General features: G+C 42.5%; 1 protein-coding gene across 2 annotated transcripts in view; it reads left to right on the forward strand.

The window, feature by feature from the left end:
- LOC118006540 (pikachurin) overlaps positions 1-21,341 on the forward strand; it is a 175,785-nt gene that overhangs the window by 74,834 nt on the left and 79,610 nt on the right. For both annotated transcript variants that reach the window (XM_034999242.1, XM_034999243.1), the window contains exons 5-7: positions 517-634; positions 1,910-2,045; positions 19,634-19,800. In XM_034999242.1, the coding sequence (XP_034855133.1) occupies positions 517-634; positions 1,910-2,045; positions 19,634-19,800 (421 nt within the window). The remainder of the gene's footprint in view (positions 1-516; positions 635-1,909; positions 2,046-19,633; positions 19,801-21,341) is intronic.

A 21,341-nucleotide genomic window follows, 5' to 3' on the forward strand; every position in this document is an offset into this window, starting at 1 on the left:
CAACCCTGGGAGGCAGGCCCAGCAATTTAAGAAGCCCTCCTGGTGATTCTGATGCAGTTTAAAATTTGAGAACCAAATTTGAGTCCCTACTTTATTGGTACAACTCAAGACCTCAGTTTGCTGCTGTGGCTAGTCTCTGAGCATCTGTGACATGCAAACGGAGAGAAAAAACTGGTGGATTCCAGCCCTGGAAAAGATTATTACCTGAATTTTAGCAGTCCAGTACTCTGATCAAGGAACTCAAATGTTAAAAGCAAAATCTGATAGGGTGACTGAGTCTCAGTTCTAGAACAGTGTATAGATGCCAATAAAGGGTAATTCTCTAGTTGTGGGAAATATGTGATGGTGTTTTCCTCTTTGCAAATTTTAAAACTTGGCCAGTCCTAGAGAAAGCAAAATAATCTCTGTCCCAAGAAGTTTCACAGGGGCCTCGAGGTGCAACCCTTCTGGAAATTGTCTGGTTTGCTCAAAAAGAACTTCTGGTCATTGACACATTTCCGGTTTGGTCATTGACAGGAGGAAGTGATTGGAGATTTGAAACCAGGCACTGAATATCAAGTGAGCATAGCAGCTTACAGCCAGAGTGGCAAAGGGCGGCTTAGCTCCCCTCGGCATGTTACCACTTTGCCCCAAGGTAAGATGGGTTCAATTCATTAAGAGTGGGAAAGCAATGGGTGCTATTCATTTATCCCTTCATTCAGTATATATCAGTGAGGACCTACTATGTGCCAGGCACCGTGCAAGGCTCTGGTGGTGAACCAAAACAGGCACACCTTTGTCCTCTCAGAACTTAGTGGGGTGGGTCAAGACATTACCTAGTTAAGGTGTAGTCACGGATTATGGTAAATGCTATCTAGTGCTGTAAGAACATGTAAAGGGAGATCCCATGTAGGGGTGAGGTAAGAATTCCCTGGGGAGATGACTACTAAGTGAAGGTCTGACCAGTAAGTGGGAATCAGGAAGGGGAGGAAGGGGAGTGAGAGAGGAGATTTTATAGGCAAAGGGAACCCAACAAAGGCTCATTGAGGTGACACTGTGCTGGACACTGGGGGACAAAGGTGGCTCCATCATCATTGCTCACAAGCTCATTGTGGAGGGAGAAGCAAATAGTAGATGAGCAGCTCCAGGGCATCTGAGGTCTGTGCAGCAGGCTCTGGAGCACTCAGAAGGGAGCACTCCTCCATCCCAAGGTGCAGGGAAGGTTTTAGAAAGATCAATATTTTTGGCCTGAAGTTTGAAAACTACATAGGATTCCTCTAGGAGAGACAGCAAGAAAAATGTTTCTGGCATAAGCAATAGTATAAGTAAAGGCTGGGAGATGTGAAAGTCTGGATATGAAAATAGTAACAGCAGTTTCCTTGGGGTGATAGGATCGTGAGTGAGTCTTCCATCTTTACACATGAGGGCATGAGGGCATGTCCCAAACATCCTACCATTGGTATGTATTCTGATGGTTGGGGCAACACACACACACACACACATACACAAGCACAAACACACACACACATACACAAGAATTGAACATGAGTGACAGTAATGCTATGCATTTCATTTTCCTCGCAGGTGTCAATTCTAACATGCAAACAGATGAAAGGTTACTAGGAGGTGGGAGTGTAGTTGAGGGTTTTAAAGGGTATGCACCATTGTGTGTCCCAGGGCCAATGATGTCTTAATTTAGTTAGAGTTTCAGCCAGGGCATTGAGGGAAGGAAGGAAGACCAGCTCTCATTATCTCAAACCTTACATGGCAAATCCAGTTGTGATTATTTTTTTGTGTTTGTTTGGCTTGGATTTGGAGACTATTCTGAATAGAGATGTTTAGGCTGTAGGAAGCACACGTGCTTTCTATATATTAAACATCCCCAGCAACAAGACCACAGCCAACTCTAGGTGTTTGCTGTCCTGCCTAGATTCCTGCCTGCCTCCAACAGCGCCCCAGCAGCCTCACGTCACTGTGGTCTCTGATTCTGAGGTGGCCCTGTCTTGGAAACCTGGAAAGAGTGAAGGAAGCTCCCCCATTCAGTACTATTCTGTAGAATTCATCAGGTAAGTTTGTGTGTCACACTCAAAAGCCATATGTATCAACCTCAGGTATTCCAAGCATGACAGAATACTGCATTGAGTGTCGTCTCCTCTGCATGTGTGTTTAAGAGATGACAAAGGCTTAAAGACCTATATTTATACTCTGTCCCTGGGCCAGCACCTGCCTCCACACCTCTTCAGAGGCGGGTCATCTGGTAAACCTGACACTCACCTTACCTCTTCCTCATTTCCTCCACCATCAGGACTGTCCTAGGCTCTGAAAACTCCCGAGGCATCATTGCCAACAATCCTGCCCACATTTCAAGCTTGAAACTTGTCTCCCTGGCTTTGGAACATTATACTTGAAGTAAATATTTGATGGCGATTTTTCTTGAGGGAGGGGGAAAACAAATATAAGTCATTGTTTCCTCCGCATCCTTATTGCTGTGGGGCAGGTGTTTTGGTTTGGTTTCTGCTTTTTTTCTCTCATCTACCTCTCCAGTTCTCATTATTCAGCTTATCAGAGGGTAGAAGAGGGATGAGGAATTCTAACAAAAGCTTACAGATAGGAAAACATGGATTCTCAATGCCACTATGTAATTATAAGCAAAAATACACAAACAAAACAAAACAAAACAAAAACAATGCACACATCCCCCCCACACACAAACATTCACACACATACATGCACACACCAAGTAAAAGGAATTCCCAACCTAAGGCCTCTCCTCTGAACTCCAGCTGCAGTTGGAGTGAGAACCGAAGCACCAGGCTGATGCACACGACATCTGTGGAGTTAGTGTTCCCTCCATTAAACGTGGTGGCATTTGTCTAAGGCCTGCTGCTTCATGGATTCATAAAGAGACTAGTTCAGCACCCCATTCCTTAGGCTCTCTGAAGCTGGGACCAAATGATTCTGCCAGGATTTTGATTAGCCCTGCTCTGTGGCTTGACTTCCTTGCCTCCTCCTCCATGGTGGAAAATAGATACGTGTTTCTTCAGAGAAGTGCTACACTGAGTCCCTTTAATGCTCGAGGACAGGGCTCATTTCAGGCAGGATTTGTTGACTTGCAGGTGGCGGAAGGCTGGAAGATGAGGCAGTAATGTAGTGGCTCCTGGGACTCTCAAGTCCCAGGCAAATCTAGGTTCAGGGAAGAGCTCATCTGTGCCAAAGCAGCCATTTGTCTCCATCCATCTCTGTCCCCTGCTTTCCCCTTTATTGGCTACATTTTCAAGCAGGCTTCTCTGGTGTGGTGGCAAGATGGCCGCCAGGCACCGAAGACTTGCCATCTACTAGCATAACTCCCCACTGGAAAAGAGTGGATATTTCTCAGTGGACCCATTGGAGTCTCATTGTCCACTCTAATGGCCAGGCTTGGGTTCCTCGTCTCTGAGCCAATCACTGTGGCCAGGGAAGAGGCTACACTAATTGATCAGGCATTTGTTCATATTCTGAGCTCTGGAACTAAGGCCTGGTGGTTCATTTACCCCTGAAGTACATGGATTGAGGGAGTTCAGAAGGGTTGGTTCATCCAAGGAAAATTGTGGTGCTATTAAAGAAAAAGGGAAGAACAGATGCTGGGAAAATGAGGGGGAATAAAGATGCTCACTGCAAAGCTCCAGACCGATGCTCATCATTGAGGATAATCTACAAACCCGCCATTGAACAAATTTGGTAGGCAAAGCTGGAGTGTGCCTGGGATAGAAAAGATTCTAATCCTGCTTCCAGTAGTAGTTAAACATGAAACACTGCAAGTCCTAAAACTTCAGCTTGCTCATCCCTAAAACTCTGCGTGAAACTTGACATTTCTAATGCACTTGTCTAGCACCAGCAAAGCAAAATGTAATACTTTGAAATTTGGGGAAATGCAAAATTTTTCATGGTAGCCCAGCAGACTATCTGTGTAACCCCCAGCAAAGATGATGGTTATCATTTATTTTTAATTTTGTGCTAAAACATGTATTTTGAAAACTGGTTTTAAGCCTTGCATATTGGCAAAAGTTAGAAATTGCAGTTTCTTAACCTGTGTGCACCACTGAATGTGGATGATGAAAGGGATTCATTGAGTTTAGAACCAGAAGAATAGGAAGAAAACTCTGCCACCACCACCTGCTGGCTCTGGGCCTTGGCGCAAGTCACTTCCTGCCCTGAAACCTCAGTGCCTCTCAGAGTTTGGGGTCCCCCCACAGGCTGGCCTGAGACAAGGGCTTGAGTGCAAGTCGGTTATTTGATTTGGAAGCAGGAATGAGAAGGTGGGGAGAGGGAGACAGGGAAGGAGGATGTATGACTATGTCTCCAAAGTCACTTCTACAGTCACCAGGGTCTTCTATGGGGGTTTGATTTCACTGAGCTCTCCCTGAAGTATGCAGAATTCCTCTCAAATTTGCCTGTCCAAAGGACAGGAACCATTACTCATGGGCTCCTGTTCTCAGCTGATTGAGAGTATCCTTCAGGGGTCTAACTTCCCACACTTCTAGGCTCTGCTGGCATGTAGATTAAGGACGGGTCCCCGGGGCTAGAAGGAGGTATGATTGTGAGCACAGCATGTGATTGAGGTCGGATGCGGCTCTACAAGGCCAATCTGAGCTCACGTGAAACTTTCCACATAGCAGCTGCTGCTGAAACCAAAAGTGGAGCAAAGGGGGGTGATGTGGGCCCCACAGGCATTGACTGCCAGTCCTTATTTGCAATATATGGTGTGTGGTCAGGAGGATCAGCTGCAATCACACAGGAGAAAGAGCTTTGTAGATGTTAAAACCTACAAGAGTGTATGGTACACATGGGTGTTATGTACCTACATTTAATAATTATACTTCTTCACCAAGAAAAATGCACTTCTTTAGCATTCAGAACAGTCTCTAACATTTGAGGGCTCAGGTCCCAGATTTTTATGTATTGACATTTAAAAATTATATACCATTCTAAAAAACTTAATTTTTAAAAAAATCTGTTTATCTTGACAAATATAACTTTACAGTGTTCTGGAAAGCTAACTTTGAATTTAGAGTTCTTGGACATCTTGGAGTTCTATTTGGAACATGGTGGAATGGGGAGCTGCCCCCGTTTCCAGCCCCCATGCTAGGATCTCTGCCTCCATTATCTCTTCCAGAATATCTAACTCTGGTCAAATGATTTTACCTCAGAACCTCCATGTCCTCATCTGTAAGAGCAAGCTGCTATAACCCTCATTGCAGAATTGTTGGCTACAGTCTTTACAAAGTGTTTCTACATCATAGGCATTTAACGCCTGTTTGTTTTCTCCCCTCCACACCTCGTTTTCCCTTTTACAAAGAAAGCAATTGAGGCTCAATTGCTTAAGTTGCTTTGCCAAGGTAAAATGACAGGTTGGGGACAGAATCAAGATCAGAAGTCTCCTGACTTCCAGCCCAGTGCTCTTTTTGTGAAACCCTAACTCCCTTTCATGTCCGTGATCCACTCCTGAGATGGTAGAAGTGTAGACTCAGCCCCCGCCCAGAGCCCTGCTGGGAAGGAACCGTGAAGCCTCATCTTAGGCTGCTGTTTGCTCTTCCAGAATGAAAGCTTTCACAGCTTGTTGTGGTATTGAATGTTTGGCCGCAGAAAAAATCCCCACGTTCATCTGTAAACGTCTCAGAGCCTATCCCATTCCAGTGAGTACTCCAGGATATCTTTAGAGAGAGCTTTCTGAGCTCTAAATCAGAAACTGCAATCAGTGTGAAAAGCTTTTGGGGGTCTTTAGTCATTATTCTGTTCTCCCCGGAAAGGTCTGCTTAATGTTAATATTGAATTCCTTTTGCCCAGATACCTCCTGTGTGCACAAACACCAGGGACAGGTCTTTGTGTGAGCCCGAAGTTTCTAGTTATAGCCAAGAGACAGGCTGGCAAGCCAAGACTCTGAAACTGTAGAAATCAGGTTCCCGCCAGAAGTTATCCTCAGATTTCAACCCTCTTAATGGGAAGTTCTCCTGTAAGTCCTGTCTCTGGAAGATGAGCTTCTCCTCCCTCTCTCTGCCTTGGTAGGAGCTTATACATCAGTTGTTCTTCTTATTCAGTGAGGGTGATGGTATCAAAGGCATTGTTAAGAAATTGTCTAAAAAGCTTTTAAAGAGGTTTTTAACTGGCTGATAAAAGATTAACCAGAGAAATTATACTGGACCAGAGTATGGGGGTACTGACTGCGTATTTGCTAGTTTCATTGGTATTTCAGGTGGACATTATGTATTTATGGTGCTCTCTTGAGTCATGAGCTTAAGACCAAGCAAATTTTTTATTTCTCATCCAGCTTCTGCCTCCCCAAAATGGAGGACATCCATAGGGTGACCCCCCTGAAGGGGTGCTCTCAGTGACTTGGTCTCTGGCTTGGGGAGGATGAAGCTTTAGATGAACATAATCTGATCTCCCCCAGAGTTGGCCTGGGGGCTATTTATTCGCTTCCTCACTAAGAGTAGATTTTTTTATTTTTAATCAGTGTAGAAAAGATTTGAAGAGGCAGATTCTAAGTAAGCCTGTAGGCTGTAAGGTATTTTGCAGTGTTTTTAAAACTTTTACCTGCTTTTTTAAAACAGAAAAGCCCTGCATTTGAGGTGAAGGAGAATTTTTTTTTTTTTTTTTCTAAAGTGATACTGAAAATTTCTTTGGGGGCAGCAATACTTTCTGTTTATTAAAATAAGAACCAAGCATAAATATAGCTACCTATGATTTGAAATATTTTGGCTATAAATATCTGAGAAACTTTCCTCCTTCTGCCTAAGAATTTCCCCAGGGTAAGTGCCTTTCTCTTAAGCAAAAAATAAATACTATGGTGGCAATGAAAACCAAAGGCCTGGAAAAGTATTCCTTACCTCTGATGTTCCCATTGGAGTGCCATGCCCCACATGTGCTATCTATCAGGTTGGTTAAAGTTTTCATTTAACTTAAGTATAGTTTTTCTATAAGTGTGACCTGATGGGTTAAAATTGCTTGAGCTTTGCATTGGCAATTGCTGGAAAGGGTAGATTAAAGCTTTCAGTGGCTGTTTAAGTTTTTATTCAAATTCCAATTCATTAACATAAGTGTACTATTCATTTCAGGTGTACAATATAGTGATTCAACACTTCCTTACATCACCCGGTGCTCATCACAAGTGCCCTCCTTCATCCCTGTCACCCACCTAACCCAACCCCCCACCCACCACCCCTCTGGCAACTATCAGTTCTCTGTAGTTATGAGTCTGTTTCTTGGTCAGCCTCTCTCTCTCTTTTTTCCCCCTCTGCTCGTTTGTTTTGTTTCTTAAATTCCAGATACGAGTGATAGTGGCTCTTTTTAATAAAAAAGTCCACCACTGGTTTATTTGTAGTCCATGTGAAAGTTCAAAATATTTCTGTGTATGTATTAAGGACACTGGCCAAGAAATGTTGATCTCAGTCACAGTTATATTAATAAAGGAGAAAAAGCAGTGCGTCTCCTCTTTTCCCTTTCACACCCTTCTGCTTAAGTAACTCCCTGGTCCCTTGCAGATGCCTTCCATAATAAGACTTGCAAAATTCATCTTCACACAGGGCTGCTTCTAAGCTGATTGCAGTGCCTACCGATTGGTTTCACTTGAGAATCTTAAGGTCATACACACTTGGGCGGGTTTTTAAAATTATTTCACAAACTGATATTTTTGTCAAAGTCATCTGTCTTTCCATCCCATCAAAGACTCTTCCTTAATCTGCAAGTAACAAATGAATTTAATTAGTTTGCTCACAGGAAGTTACCTTGTAAAGACTGTTACTGAAATGAAGATGAAATCTGGGATTCAGAATAGAAGCTGAATGGATTATGGATCTTCCTTGAGTAGTTTTAAGGGATGATGTGATTTGACTCATGGTCAAGATCACAGCCTATGAAGGTTAAAGTTTCTCATTTAGAATTGAGACTTTAGAGAACAAACTGATGGTTACCAGAGGGGAGGTGGGGGGAAGATGGGTGAAATAAGTGATGGGGATTGAGGTGCGCACCTGTTGTAATGAGCACTGGCTGTTGTATGGAACTGTTGAATCACTATATTGTACACCTGAAACTAATAAAACACTGTATGGTAACTATACTGGAATTAAAATAAAAACTTAATAAAAAAAGAATTGAGACTTAGAGTCCAATTCTTGGTTTCATCTTTCAAGTTAGAATTTGTTCAAATGTAGAATCAGAAGACACAGCTCGGAGCTGGCCTCTAAACTTGAGCACAAATTGCTCAATTCCAATTCTTAGCTTCCTTATGTGTAAAATAAGGCTGGACCATCTGCCCTCTAAACCCCAGTGACTCTGACTGCTGTTCTCATGACAAAGGTGAGGCAGAATAGACTGGTCGTTTAATGCACCGGATCTGGAGCTAGCTCCCTGGTCCAACCCTTCCCCCCAGCACTTCTAAGCTGTGTCATCTTGGGTGAATTATTTAACTTCTCTTTGCCTCTGACAGAAGAATGGGGATAACAGTTCGTTTACCTCATGGAGTTGTTGTGAGATTAAATGAGTTGATGCACACGAAATGTACAGAATAGCTCCGGGCACACAAAAGTGCTCAATCAGTGTGAACCATTACTATTATGGCTTTGGGGATAGAGCTCTTCTGCTTTCGTATAGAGCCATGTCCTTTCCTGGTTAGAAGTCTTTATGTTTCCTGTTCTCTGCCAGGATAGTTCTTCTACCTCTTCACCTAGCTAACTCTTGTTCATCCTTCAGGACCCCTGCTGAGGAACCTCCTCCAGGAAGCCTTCCTTGAACCCCTGCCTCCTCCCCAGATGAGGTTAGGTGCACCTACAACATTTACTTGCGACACTCAGCACACCTGTAGTTAATTACTTGTCCGAGCTCGGTCCTCCTCACCAGAACATGAGGGCAACATCTTGACTTGCTCCCCTTTGTGGAACATAGCACCTAGCCTGGGGTGAACATACCACGCATCACATAGGTGCTGGTGAACATTTGGACATGGCAGTCATGGGATGGAATTTAGAGAATACCCAAACTAGCTGGAACCTTGCACAAGTTCCTCAAGCTCCCTGAGCCCTACTTTCGTCCACTGTAAAGTATGGATGATGAGAGTGGCTACCCGAGGAGGCTTGGGAAGACGAAAGCTTTCTGTACAGCACTTAGAGAGGTAGCTTATGGAAGTTTTTTTTTATGTTGGTTCTTTTCCTTACCGTGAGCCACATGGAAATGGAAATGTATTAGCACATGAATAGGGAGTAGGGGGAACAATGAACCACTAACCTCAGAGGCCACAACAATAACCAATCTACCTTGCCAACTGCAGAAATTAGAGCCAGGCAAAACCCAACATGGATCTGCATTTACATCTCCCTCTTCTCCCCTCCAATCCCAAGTTATTTATTGCTTTTATTTTTTTATAATAAAAGGAATATCGGTATATGGCAACGCTTCAAATAATACAAAATGTAAGATTAACTTGGAAGTTCCCCTTGTTATTTTATTTCATATTGAATTATAACTTGTGTTTTAGAGCTCTTCATAATATGTAAGTGAATTGCCATCTTTTTTCAGTGTTTTACTAGAATTTATAACAATAATTGGGCAAATAGCTGCAATATTTAACAGTGATGTAGCCCTGTTTTGGTTTTCCTGCCCCCAAAAGTATAGAGCTTCAAATATTTAAAGAATTGTTCTTGGGGCACCCGGGTGGCTCAGTCGGTTAATGGTCTGCCTTCGGCTCAGGTCATGATCCCAGGGTCCTGGGATCGAGCCCCACGTCAGGCTCCCTGCTCGGTGGGGAGTCTGCTTCTCCCTCTCCTCCCTGCTTGTGCTCTTTCTTGCTATCTCTGTCACTATCTGTCTCTCTCTCTCTCAAATAAATAAATAAAAAATAAAATCTAAAAAAAAAGAATTGTTCTTAAACAATTAATTAATTTAGGGAAGAATGGGAATGGGAAAAAGACCAAAAAATCTTCCTTTCCTTTCAAGGAAGTGTTTAGGAAGTTGCGCCATTTAAGTATAAGCCTTCCTTACCACCACCACCAGAATTAGAAATATGCAAGAATGGGCTCACTTGATGTCAGCTGAGATTTCATATTACAAGTGGCGCTTCACAAAAAAATTCCTTTTTCTTATCTTTAGTTTCCAAATCCAAGATCTTAGAACCACCATCCCGACTGGTGCCTGATCCCAGCCATTCTGGGAGCCAGCAAGTTCCTCCACATAGGCTCAAATGGAAGGGTGGTTCTGAATGTTTTTGCAGAAGTCTGACCTACAGTTCTACAAATCGATCCCTTAAAGCTTCCATCCTTCCTACCATGAGCTCCCCTGATGTAATCCCTGGTCAGATTGATGGGAGCTCCCATAAATTGAATTCTTGTGCAACAGAATTGGGAGCCACTTGTAAACTGTAAATGAAAGTGTGCTCTGCAGTTGTCCTGCCTGGACACGTTGCTGGCTGAGTTTATCATTACCCCATTCTGTCCATCTGTTTGTCATTTGGTTGGGTTGAACCAATTCATAAATAAAGAAGACTGAAAGCTGAAGGTCAAATAATACATCTTTTTTTTTTTTTTTCTTTTTTGACTGTGACTAGTGGTTTTGGACTTTCCTCTGCAATGCATTTTAGTGCAGAGCAAATCCTGCATAAAACCAGTCTGCAAAATTGACAGGGAATTAGAGGCTCTTCTCTGTGTGAGGTTTTCTCCTCCCCTTTTATGTTCGCCCTGGATAATCTATGGGATCATGTCTCTTCTCTTAGAGCAGGGTGTTTAACCTACAATCTGTAGATTCCCAAGGGGTCCATGGACAGAATTCAAGGGGTCCTTGGACTTCGGTTGGACAAAAATTACATTCTTAGCTTATCAACTAAAATTTAATGTTCTCTTCAAATATAGATGTAGTCAACAAACCACAGTAGTATTAGCAATTTCTGTGGCTTTGTCACTAATAGAATCACAGATATGTTCTTATCCCATTACAACTATTGTACATATCTCCAAGTACCAGTCATATGCTTATCACTACTTTGAAATAATTGTAGTTATTAAATCCATTGCTAGGTATTGTTACTTAATCTATTAATAAGGATGTGTCTCTGTTATCATAATTATAATTCTTTATTGTTTAGGTCATTGTTTTCAATGTAATTGGTGTCCTTTTTGATCCTAAGTATTTTGTTTGATGCGTTTGTTTTTTTATTTTTTTTTTTTATTTTATTTATTCATTTGAGAGAGAGAGAGCACGAGAGAGGGGAGGGTCAGAGGGAGAAGCAGATTCCCTGCTGAGAAAGGAGCCCGCTCGATCCCGGGACTCCAGGATCATGACCCGAGCTGAAGGCAGTTGCCCAACCAACTGAGCCACCCGGGTGCCCTGATGCATTTAAAAATATTCTTCTGAGAAGGCTCACAAGTGTTCCTCAGACGGTTGAAATGGCACAAAGGTAAAGACTGTTGTCTCTGATCGGGGTTGGCAAACTTTTTTCGCAGGGTCAGATGGTAAATATTTGGTGCTTTCCCAGCTCTGTGGGCCCTGTCTCAACTACTCAATCTGGCCGTTGTAGCAAGAAAGCAGTCATAGACATCACTTAAACAAATGGTCATGGCTGTGTCCCCAGAAAACTTTATTTACGAATAGGCAGCAGGCTGAAGTTTTCTACCTCCTGATTTAGGACATCATGTTATTCTTAAGGTCAAATTTTGAAGCTATTTCAATTCATCTTAGCCAACTGTTATCAGATACCTACTGTGTGTGTATGTTCATCCGAACATGTACATATTGAGTATCTTCTATGTGCAAAGCATGTACAAGAGATTTAGGGGTCAAACAGCTCTGCCCCTGCTTGGACAATCCAGTGGGGAAGGCAGAGGAGGGCATAGTCCCAAGTGGTGAGTGTTGCAGGTAGGGGTGGGGACCAGGGGCCTAGAGGAATACCAGCTTGACATCTGATGCAGTTTTGAAGGAGTCTGGGAAGGCTTCTTACAGGAGCTCAGAAGGACACATTGGTGATGACCAGGCAAAGGGGAGGGAAGACATAGCATGAAAAGGGTTAAGCCACAAGAAGCTACTTGAGTGATGGCTTGGAGGCGAGAAGAAAATGTTCCTGGGATTGCTTAGAAAGTCTGAAGCTTTGTGAGGCAAGAGATAAGGCTAGATGGGTGAATCGGGTTCAGAGCAAGAAAGGCATAATAACAGAGCTCAAGTTTGTCCTGAAGGGAATAGGGAGCTATGGAGACTGCTAAGCAGGAGAGAGACTGATAGTATTTGCATTTTGGAAAGATCACCCAGAGTTTCACAGGAACACAGAGATGAATAACACAATCAGCATGCTTAATGAGCTCACAGCCTCATAGGAAAGACAGAAATACAAAACAACATTACAAGGTGTTATATTAGAATCAGATTTAAGGCGTGCGCGAGTCCTGAGCAGAGTCTTCCTAGTTCTGTTTCTGAGATGATGCTTAGAAGAAATAACATGAAGGAAAATATTTGGGAAAGGAGCCTCCAAATAATCTAAGGTTCTCCCGAAAACATTAAACCGTGGAATGATAGGTCGGATACTGAGGGAAGGAGGCCACACATAGATCCAGCATACTATAATTAGGCTTTTGGTCCACTCCCTCTCAGACCAGTTAAGTGGCCTCTATTGTCAAGGCCATTCTGGATGTTCTGCTGAATCCCCTGGAGGACTGTTTTCTGCACCAACAAATTCCATTCTCAAAAGTATTTCCCTAACAGGATTTAACCATTCTTAGCCCAGTTTCCTAGTTAATGTCTGAAGCACGCTTAGCTTCACTCCTCAGCCCAGCTCCCACTTTCTAGAGAAAGGATTCTCAAACTGAGTAGTTACTCATTAGAAGGTAGTGAGACCAGTTGAGGGGTCCTGTAGGAGAGTTTTTTGAAAGTGAAACAGAACAGAAGAGAGAATATCAGAGGGTATCACACATAGTAAAACTAGGAGTTATTTTATGAGACGTATGTTTCAGTTGTGTGTGTGTGCGTATGCGTGGTGTGTCCTGGGTCACAATGTCCAATGTACGTCTTACTGTGGCTCATTCAAAGACTGAAAAACAGTGCTGGAGAGCATGACGTACTAGAGCATATTTGGAGTTGAACAGGCTTGTAGGACCCGGTAAGCCATAGATTTCTCGCCATGGCTGACAAAATCTGCTTTCTTTATTCTTAGAATTTTAGAGTTGAAAGTTCCAACTTAAGTATTCTAGGAAAAAAAAACAAAACAAACTTCCAGTCCAGTGTTTTTCAGATCATGGGTCACAACACTTCAGTGGGTGGTGAGATTGATTTAGTGGGTTCTTACCAGATTTAAAAAAAAAAAAAAAAAAGGAAAAGGAGAGAAAGAAAAGAGCAAAGTGAATAGAGTAAGGATAAATATTTTTCCTTGAAAGTTTTCTCAGTTTTGTACTCACACGTAAGCCCTATGCATACGTACATATATTATAGGTATACTGGGTTACTACGCATGAATGTATTTGTTACTGTGAGTCTAGGTCAGAGTTACTGAGCCAAGTCCAACCTGCTATCCTATTCAGAAATCCTCTGTTCCATCCCTGATAGCCATCCAACTTCTGCTTCAATATAGCCATTAATGCAGAGCTCTACTCTCCTGAGGCAGCTGGCTTCATTGTCAATCATTCCTAAGTGCCATTGAAGGTTTCCCTTAATGTTGAGGACCAGTGCTGCCATTGGCTTCCCTATAAGGAACCACTGGGTCTCCTAGTCCAATATGGACAACATGGAGGTGTCTTTGCCGTCTTCATCTGGAACACACGTAAAGACATTGTCCTAGGCTCACTCTCTGGAGCCAAGCAATACCAGCCCTTTGAACTCTGCCTCAAGTGGAGATGAGTCCAGAGCACCTCCTGCTGAACGATCAACCTAGAAAACTTACATCTCCCCAGGGTATGGGCATGGGGCTGTTCAATAGCAGCTAATCCAGAGAATTCATATTGAGTGTGTAACCAATTTTTAAAGTCCAGTTTTATGCCCCTGCCTTCCCCATAGATTTTTGCCATACCTGGTTTTCTCTGTCTTTATATCTGTGCCATTGGCTTAAAAAAAAAAAACAACAAAAAACCCTAATATAAGATTTTACATTTACCATTTGAGCTGGCTTTGCCCTGATGTTTCTGTATATGGAGATCATTTTGAATTTTTATTCTCTCATGCATCTTATTTGTAAGACCACTTCCCAGGCAACTATTTGCATTTCCTAAACTTCTGGTTATTTTAGATTTTCTTCTTACTTTTATTGAGGTATGATTGACAAATAAAAATTGTATATATTTAGGTTTTACAGTGTGATTTTTAAAAGTTGTATAATATGATTTAATATGTGTATGCATTTGTGTATGATAGATGCAATCAAGTTAATTAATACATCCATTATTTCACCTAGTTACCTTTGTGTGTGTGTGCATGCGTGTGTGGTGAAAACAGTTAAGATCTATTCTCTTGGCAAATTTCAAGAATATGATACAGTATTTTTAACTATAATCACCACACTGTACATTAGATCCCCAGAACTATTCATCTTAAAGCTGACAGTTTATACTCTTTGACCAACCTCTTATGATTTCCTACACTCTCCAGTCCTTGGCAACCAACATTCAACTCTGGTTCTTTGAGTTCAACTTTTCTAGATTCCATATATAAACGTGAAATCGTATGGTATTTGTCTTTCTCTGTCTGCCTGATTTCACTTACGTCCTCATTTTATCTGTGTTCCTGCAAATAGCAGGATTTTCTTCTTTCTAATGTCTGAATAATATTTCATTATATATAATTAAATATATATATGTATATATATATATACACACACACACCACATCAAAAGCAATTATGTTTTAGTGGTTCAGTTTTATCAAGTCTTTCAAAAACATTTAACATAGCTATCACTTCTCTTTTTTATTCATATTTCACGAGTTTATATAATATTACATTAAATAACAAAATTACAATAACAAACATAAAAGTCTTAAAAAGATTTGGGAATGAACACAACTGACTCTTGACCAGCTGGTAGCTGAATTAGTGGGAACAAATGAAGACATTGGTTAATTCGACAAGTTGGTTAAGTAGAGGTTGATAAGGAAAGCTTTGACTATGTGTGATATACACAGGGATGCCATATATTCATACCTACTTATGGCTAATGTTTTTATATGTTATACCCATTTTTTATATAGATTCATTGATCAACCATTTCTGGGACCCATATTGTCTTTGGCTAGTCCACACTATATTTTACATGTAGCTAGTGCTTAATGTGGCCAAATTATACAGAGAGCTGATGTTGCTCTTGTCTCTCCTCCCCCCACAGATACTCTATTCCTTTTCAGTTATCAAAACCCAAGTACATTTGAAATCTAACTCAAGTTCTTCCTGGTCTCCTAGACCTTCCCTAGAATTCTAGTTCACATTTACCTTTGAACAACATGGGTTTGAACTGCATAGGTCCACTTATACATGGAATCTTTTTTGATAAATACTGTACTGTAAATGCATCTTCCTTATAATTTTCTTAATTACATGATCTATTCTCTAACATACTTTATTGTAAAAATATAGAATATAGTACTATGTAACATACACAATATGTGTTAATTGACTTTATGCTATTGATAAGGTCAATAGTAGGCTGTTAAGTTTTGGGGGAGTCAAGAGTTATACATGGCTTTTTGGCTGCACAGGGGAGTCAGCACCCCTCACCCCCACATTGTTCAAGGGTCGGTTATATAACACTTGAAATATGCTATTTTGCACGGCTTCCTACTGATCCTTAGATATATTATCTCCCAATTACATTATAAACGCCCTAAGAATGGAACTGTGTTTATAGTTCCTTCAAGTCCTAGAATATAGCTTCTGTGATGGACACCCTGTTGATAATCAGTGACATCCCAATTGAGTTGTCCAAGGCAGCCACCTACTGGGTTTGATGGTACCAAGAAAAAGAATATCCACATAAAACTGAAGCTGGCAATAGGCGAGGTAGTCAAAATGCCTCAAGAAAGGGAGTAAAACAGAAAAATATACCACCCAGTGGTTCTATGACTTTGGATAAATTACTTTTTTTCACTGTTCACGTGGGTAGAATGAGAGACTGGACCAGATTAGTGACTCTTAAAGCTTTTGGGGTCATGATTATCTTCGAGAACCTGATAAAAAGCTAAGGACACTTAGGAAACTGAAATGATGCTCACACATAAAACCTTGCATGTGATTTCTGAGAGCCCTCAGACATCTGGACCAGTTGATCTGTCAGATATCTGATAACCAGGCTGGACGCTAACATTGCTGGTGGTGCTGCTGCTTCCCGTCGAAAGGAACCAGTGAGTCTCGATTACTTGAGTCAGCTAATGGGGTTTTGAGTAGCCACTGCTGACTGCATTGTACCTGCCCCATCAGACCCTCCCCCTGCAGCCGAAACACCTTCCGAAGGCATTTGATCTCCTGGGATGCAGGATGCCCAACCCAACCCAATCCCATTATGTGGAAAAGTGTTTAAAGTGCCCCCCAGGCTGGTGGCTGCCTATTTTTACCTGGGATGGCAGCACGTTCCTGGTTTACTTCTCCCCACACCCCATGCCTTTTTGATCATGGGGAAATTGGCAGGCCGGTGTTACTAGGAGGATTTGACTGACTGTGTAATAAGAACAGAATGATTTTCTTCAGTGGAGAAAGATAAAGCTATTGTTTGAGAGTGATCTAAGACAATCCTTTTGCCTAGTTATCTCTCGCTCAACCTCACCTTTGCACTTTTGTACCTCAAGAGACTCTAAAAGCATTTAAATGCGAAACCCATGACAAAATCAGAGGCAAAATGTCAAAGGTTTTGGACTGGTGTTCAATCCGCATGAGTTTTGCTCTCTCACTTGTTATCATGAATTAAATATTAATGATTTCACTTTCTTATTCGCTGAAAATATAGCTTTCTTTCCTGCATTAGATGAGCAAATACAATATAGTCTCCTTTTTTTGTGTGTGGAGGAGGGGGCTGTCATTTCTACATGAAGATTGTTGCAGATATTTGCAGGTAGTCCTGGGTAAACAATGGCACATTCTGAGAGCAGGTACATGTCATTTCCTCTATAAATGCCACAGGAAAGCTAAGCAAAGAACAGGAGCGTTTTATCTAAAGATCACATCTTTTCTGTCAACTTTTAGGTGTCCCTGGTGGCTTTCTTGTGACATGATTTTGTTCTAATTTGAGTTTGTAAATGTGTTTCCGTCCACTCACTGAGGTTTTCTCTTTGATGACAAAGTTAGTTTACACGAGAAGTCCATCTTTAGGGAAAGGATATCAAGACAGAGAAATGAGCCCTACTTCCTCCAGTGAGCATGCCCCGTGATCGCTGCATCTCCAACCAGATGAATTCTTATGGAATATGGGCCCCACAGACTCCTTGTCTGCATGGTGAGCTTGAGAAAGCCTCTTTGACGGGGCTTAAGGACTCCATTTGGCTTTGAATTCCTGCCAGTGAGAAATGAAGCAAGCTCATATCCAAGAAATCCATGGATCATCCAGGCATCTCCTTTCAGCAAAATAAGCCTCTATTTCCTTGCCTGATAAGTTGTTCATAAAGGATTAAACATCACTGTTTTTTGCTTTCTACCTTCCTCTAAATACCTGTAAGTAGAGACGTTTAACAATCGAACAACTGAGAAGTGGTCAGGAAGCAAGCTAAAGGACCCCAACCACGATCACCCCAAGTTTTCATCCAGTATCAAGGATTTTCTTAATCCAGCCTTTCCTCATCCACCCAATTGGCCTCACCATTTACCAGCTGTGTGAACTTGGGCAAGTTACTTATTCGTTTAATGCGTCAATTTCCTCTGTAAAAATAAAGGAGAGAGGTGTTTAACATTAATATCTCCTGCATAGATACTATGAACAAGATTGGTTCTTTCCAAGCACTTGATAAATGGTAACTATTATTAGCTATGAACACAAAACATCCACTCGATTAGGCCCTTCAGACCATCCTGCAGCTATGCACCACCATTTCCAAGTTTCCTTTTTTTTTTTTTTTGAAAGATTTTATTTACTTATTTGACAGAGTGAGTGAGAGAGAGAGAGTGCACAAGAAGGGGGACCGGCAGGCAGAGGGAGAGGGAGAAGGAGGCTTCCCACTGATCAGGGGCCCTGATGCGGGACTCGATCCCAGGACCCTGGGATCATGACCTGAGTCAAAAGCAGAAGCTTAACCGACTGAGCCATCCAGCGCCCCCCAAGTTTCATTCTGCAGTTCTTATTACCTGGGGCGCTCTTCTCCCTGCTGGGACTCTGCCCTATAGAACAGCACTGTCCAACAGATATATAATACGAGCCCTATGTGAAATTTGACGTTTTCTAATAGTGGCATTAAAGAGGCAATAAGAGGGGCGCCTGGGTGGCTCAGTCGTTAAGTGTCTGCCTTTGGCTCAGGCCAGGATCTTAGGGTCCTGGGATCGAGCCCCCCATCGGGCTCCCTGCTCAGTGGGGAGCCTGCTTCTCCCTCTCCCTCTTCCTCTGTGTTCTCGCTGTCTCTCTAAAATAAATAAAGTCTTAAAAAAAAAGAGGCAATAAGAAAAATGTGAAATTAATTTTAATAACATATTTTAACCCTCTGAATCCAAAATGTTATCATCTCAACATGCGATGCGTAAGGTATTTTACATTCGTTTTCTTCCCTTTGAAATCCAGCGTATGCTTTACCCTCGTGGCACATCTCGGTTCTGATGAGCCGTGTGTCAAGGGCTGACTCGCCCCAGGGGCTATGGTACCGCACTGCAGCACGCGGGTATAGAGTAGTAAGCAGGGGCCCCGGGGTCATCTACCAGCTCTGTGATGTGGGCAAGTCCCTTAAATAATGGCCAAAATACGCTGAGTCTTTACAATATGGTGCCAGGCACTATGCTGAGGATATAGATTCATTTAGTCTTCACGACAGTCCTCTTAGATAGGTACTTTTGTGACTTAAAGAAGTTCAGTAGCCGCTAGTAAGTAGGAGAGGCAAGATTTGAGCGGCTCTGTCCAACCCCAGAGTTTGTAACCCTTACCCTCCGCTTATTGCCTCCCAGCTGGGAGTTCTAAGTGAGGGTCTGCATTCTCTATAGGGTTCTTAGAAGAACGTATGAAAATTCAGCAAGTTGGCACCGTTGTACAATTTTGTTAAGAGCGAGAATGACCATTAACAGAGCCTTCTTGGGTTTTCCCATGGCAGTTCATGCAGTTAGTCACCCTGTACAACTTATTATTTGTTTACTTTGTGAACAGATTGTGAATAGATGGAATCTGTGCCTTCCTGACCTCTGGGAATGGGGACAGTTAGGGGAAGGCTTGTTTGTGAAACATCTGGAAGGCAAAGTCCTTGAAAATGAACTCCTGTGTGGGGATCTTTTCACTATAGTCAAGCCCATGCCGAGGCAAAGTGGATGATCTTGAAACAGTGCTTAAAACTGACCCTACAAATGATCTACTTGCTTTTATTGGCAGTGACCTAATAACGATGACCTATGATTTAAAATCAAGATGACTTTTAGAAGGAAGAGTTAACTCATTTTTATAAGCATTGCTGCTGGAGTCCGAACGAGGTCAGTTTACATAGCCAGCAAGCTTCCCTTCCCTCTTGCTCCTCCTGAATTACTGCTTCTTGTTTTGTTTTTTTAATCAATAAAGACCAGATTTGGACATGAGTTGGACCTTAATCCAAGAGCAGATCCAGATGGACTCCATGGTTATCAAGGGCCTGGATCCAGATACCAACTACCAGTTTGCGGTGAGGGCCGTGAATCGCCACGGCCACAGCCCCCACAGCCCGCCCAGCGACACCATCAGGACCTTCTGTGAGTACCTCGGCCCTTCAGAAGGACAGACGTAGCTGCTTTGCTGGGGTTGCCTGGCGGGGACCCGGCTGACTGGGGTTTCTTAGTGCCCTGCAGAGGGACAGCCTGCACTGAGGTTATCCTCAGCTTTTCCTGCTGTGCTTTTCCCAGCACTTTGGAAGTTCGAGGCTCTCCGCAGGGACACAGGCTGTTTCTATGTACAGGAGGTCAGCAGAAGGTTTATTTCTGCATCGTCCTTGGGGAGTCCGAGGTCAGTGTTCTTTCACAATTACAGAACAAACCACATACCAAGATGATGTGCAGCCTCCCCTCACCTCCTGGCCTTTGCATCTTTTGAGAAAATGGGTTCATCTGAGAATGCTAGGAGAAACAAATAATGCTCCCAGACTCTTCGGGGTTAAGCGTTCATCTCCATAATCAAGGACACTCAAGGAAAATCAGTCCCGCGGAATGATGGTCAGGGAGAATCAAAGTCATTGGTGTGCTGACGTGTAGCTGGGGGTCATCGATGGCAAAGTTCCTGTTTGTCACAGTGCCTCCCTGGGGGGCTTGGGGAAACTTGGGCCACCGGCTATCACATCACCCAGGGATTTTGTGAAAAGTCAGATTCTGATTATGGTCTGGGGTTTAAGAGGTTCCCGCAGGATTCAGGCAAGAACCACACTTAGATTACTTAGACCACCTTGCCAACCCTGGCTTAGAAATCTTTGTCTTTTGGAAATGGGGGGCACATTGACATAAACTTAGAACACTATAGAGAGGAGATCTCAGAACTGGAATGTTGGCACTTTTTTGTTTGAAAACTCTGTAATCTTTTCAGTTTTAACAACAAATTCCTCCGGGTTCCTGTGTCTAAAGTCCCTGCTTCTACCCCGGGTCCTCTTTACTTAGAGAGGACCTCTCAGAAAAGAAGCCTGCCTTATCTTGTTTTTCTTTCCCTTCCCCTATGTTCATCTGTTTTGTTTCTTAAATTCCACATATGAGTGGAATCATATGGTATTTGTCTCTCTCTGACTGATGTATTTCACTTAGCATAATACTCTCTAGATCCATTCATGTCATTGCAAATGGCAAGATTTCATTCCTTTTGATGGCTGCATAATATTCCATTGTATATATATACCACTTCTTCTTTATCCATTCATCTGTTGATGGACATCTGGGCTCTTTCCACAGTTTGGCTATTGTGGACATTGCTGCTATAAACATTGGGGTGCACGTACCCCTTCGGATCCCTACATTTGTATCTTTGGGGTAAATACCCAGTAGTGCAATTGCTGGGTCATAGGGTAGCCCTATTTTTAACTTTTTGAGGCATCTCCATACTGTTTTCCACAGTGACTGCACCAGTTTACAATCCTACCCACTGTGTAAGAGGGTTCCCTTCCCTGCATCCTCGCCAACATCTGCTGTTTCATGACATGAAATCAGAGAGGGAGGCAAACCATAAGAGACTCTTAATTGAGGGTTGCTGGAGGGGAGGGGCATGGGGGTTGGGGTAAATGGGTGATGGGCATTAAGGAGGGCACGTGATGTAATGA

Source organism: Mirounga leonina, unplaced genomic scaffold (genome assembly GCF_011800145.1).
Source record: "Mirounga leonina isolate KUSES-001 unplaced genomic scaffold, KU_Mleo_1.0 Mir_97, whole genome shotgun sequence".
Lineage (NCBI taxonomy): Eukaryota > Metazoa > Chordata > Mammalia > Carnivora > Phocidae > Mirounga > Mirounga leonina.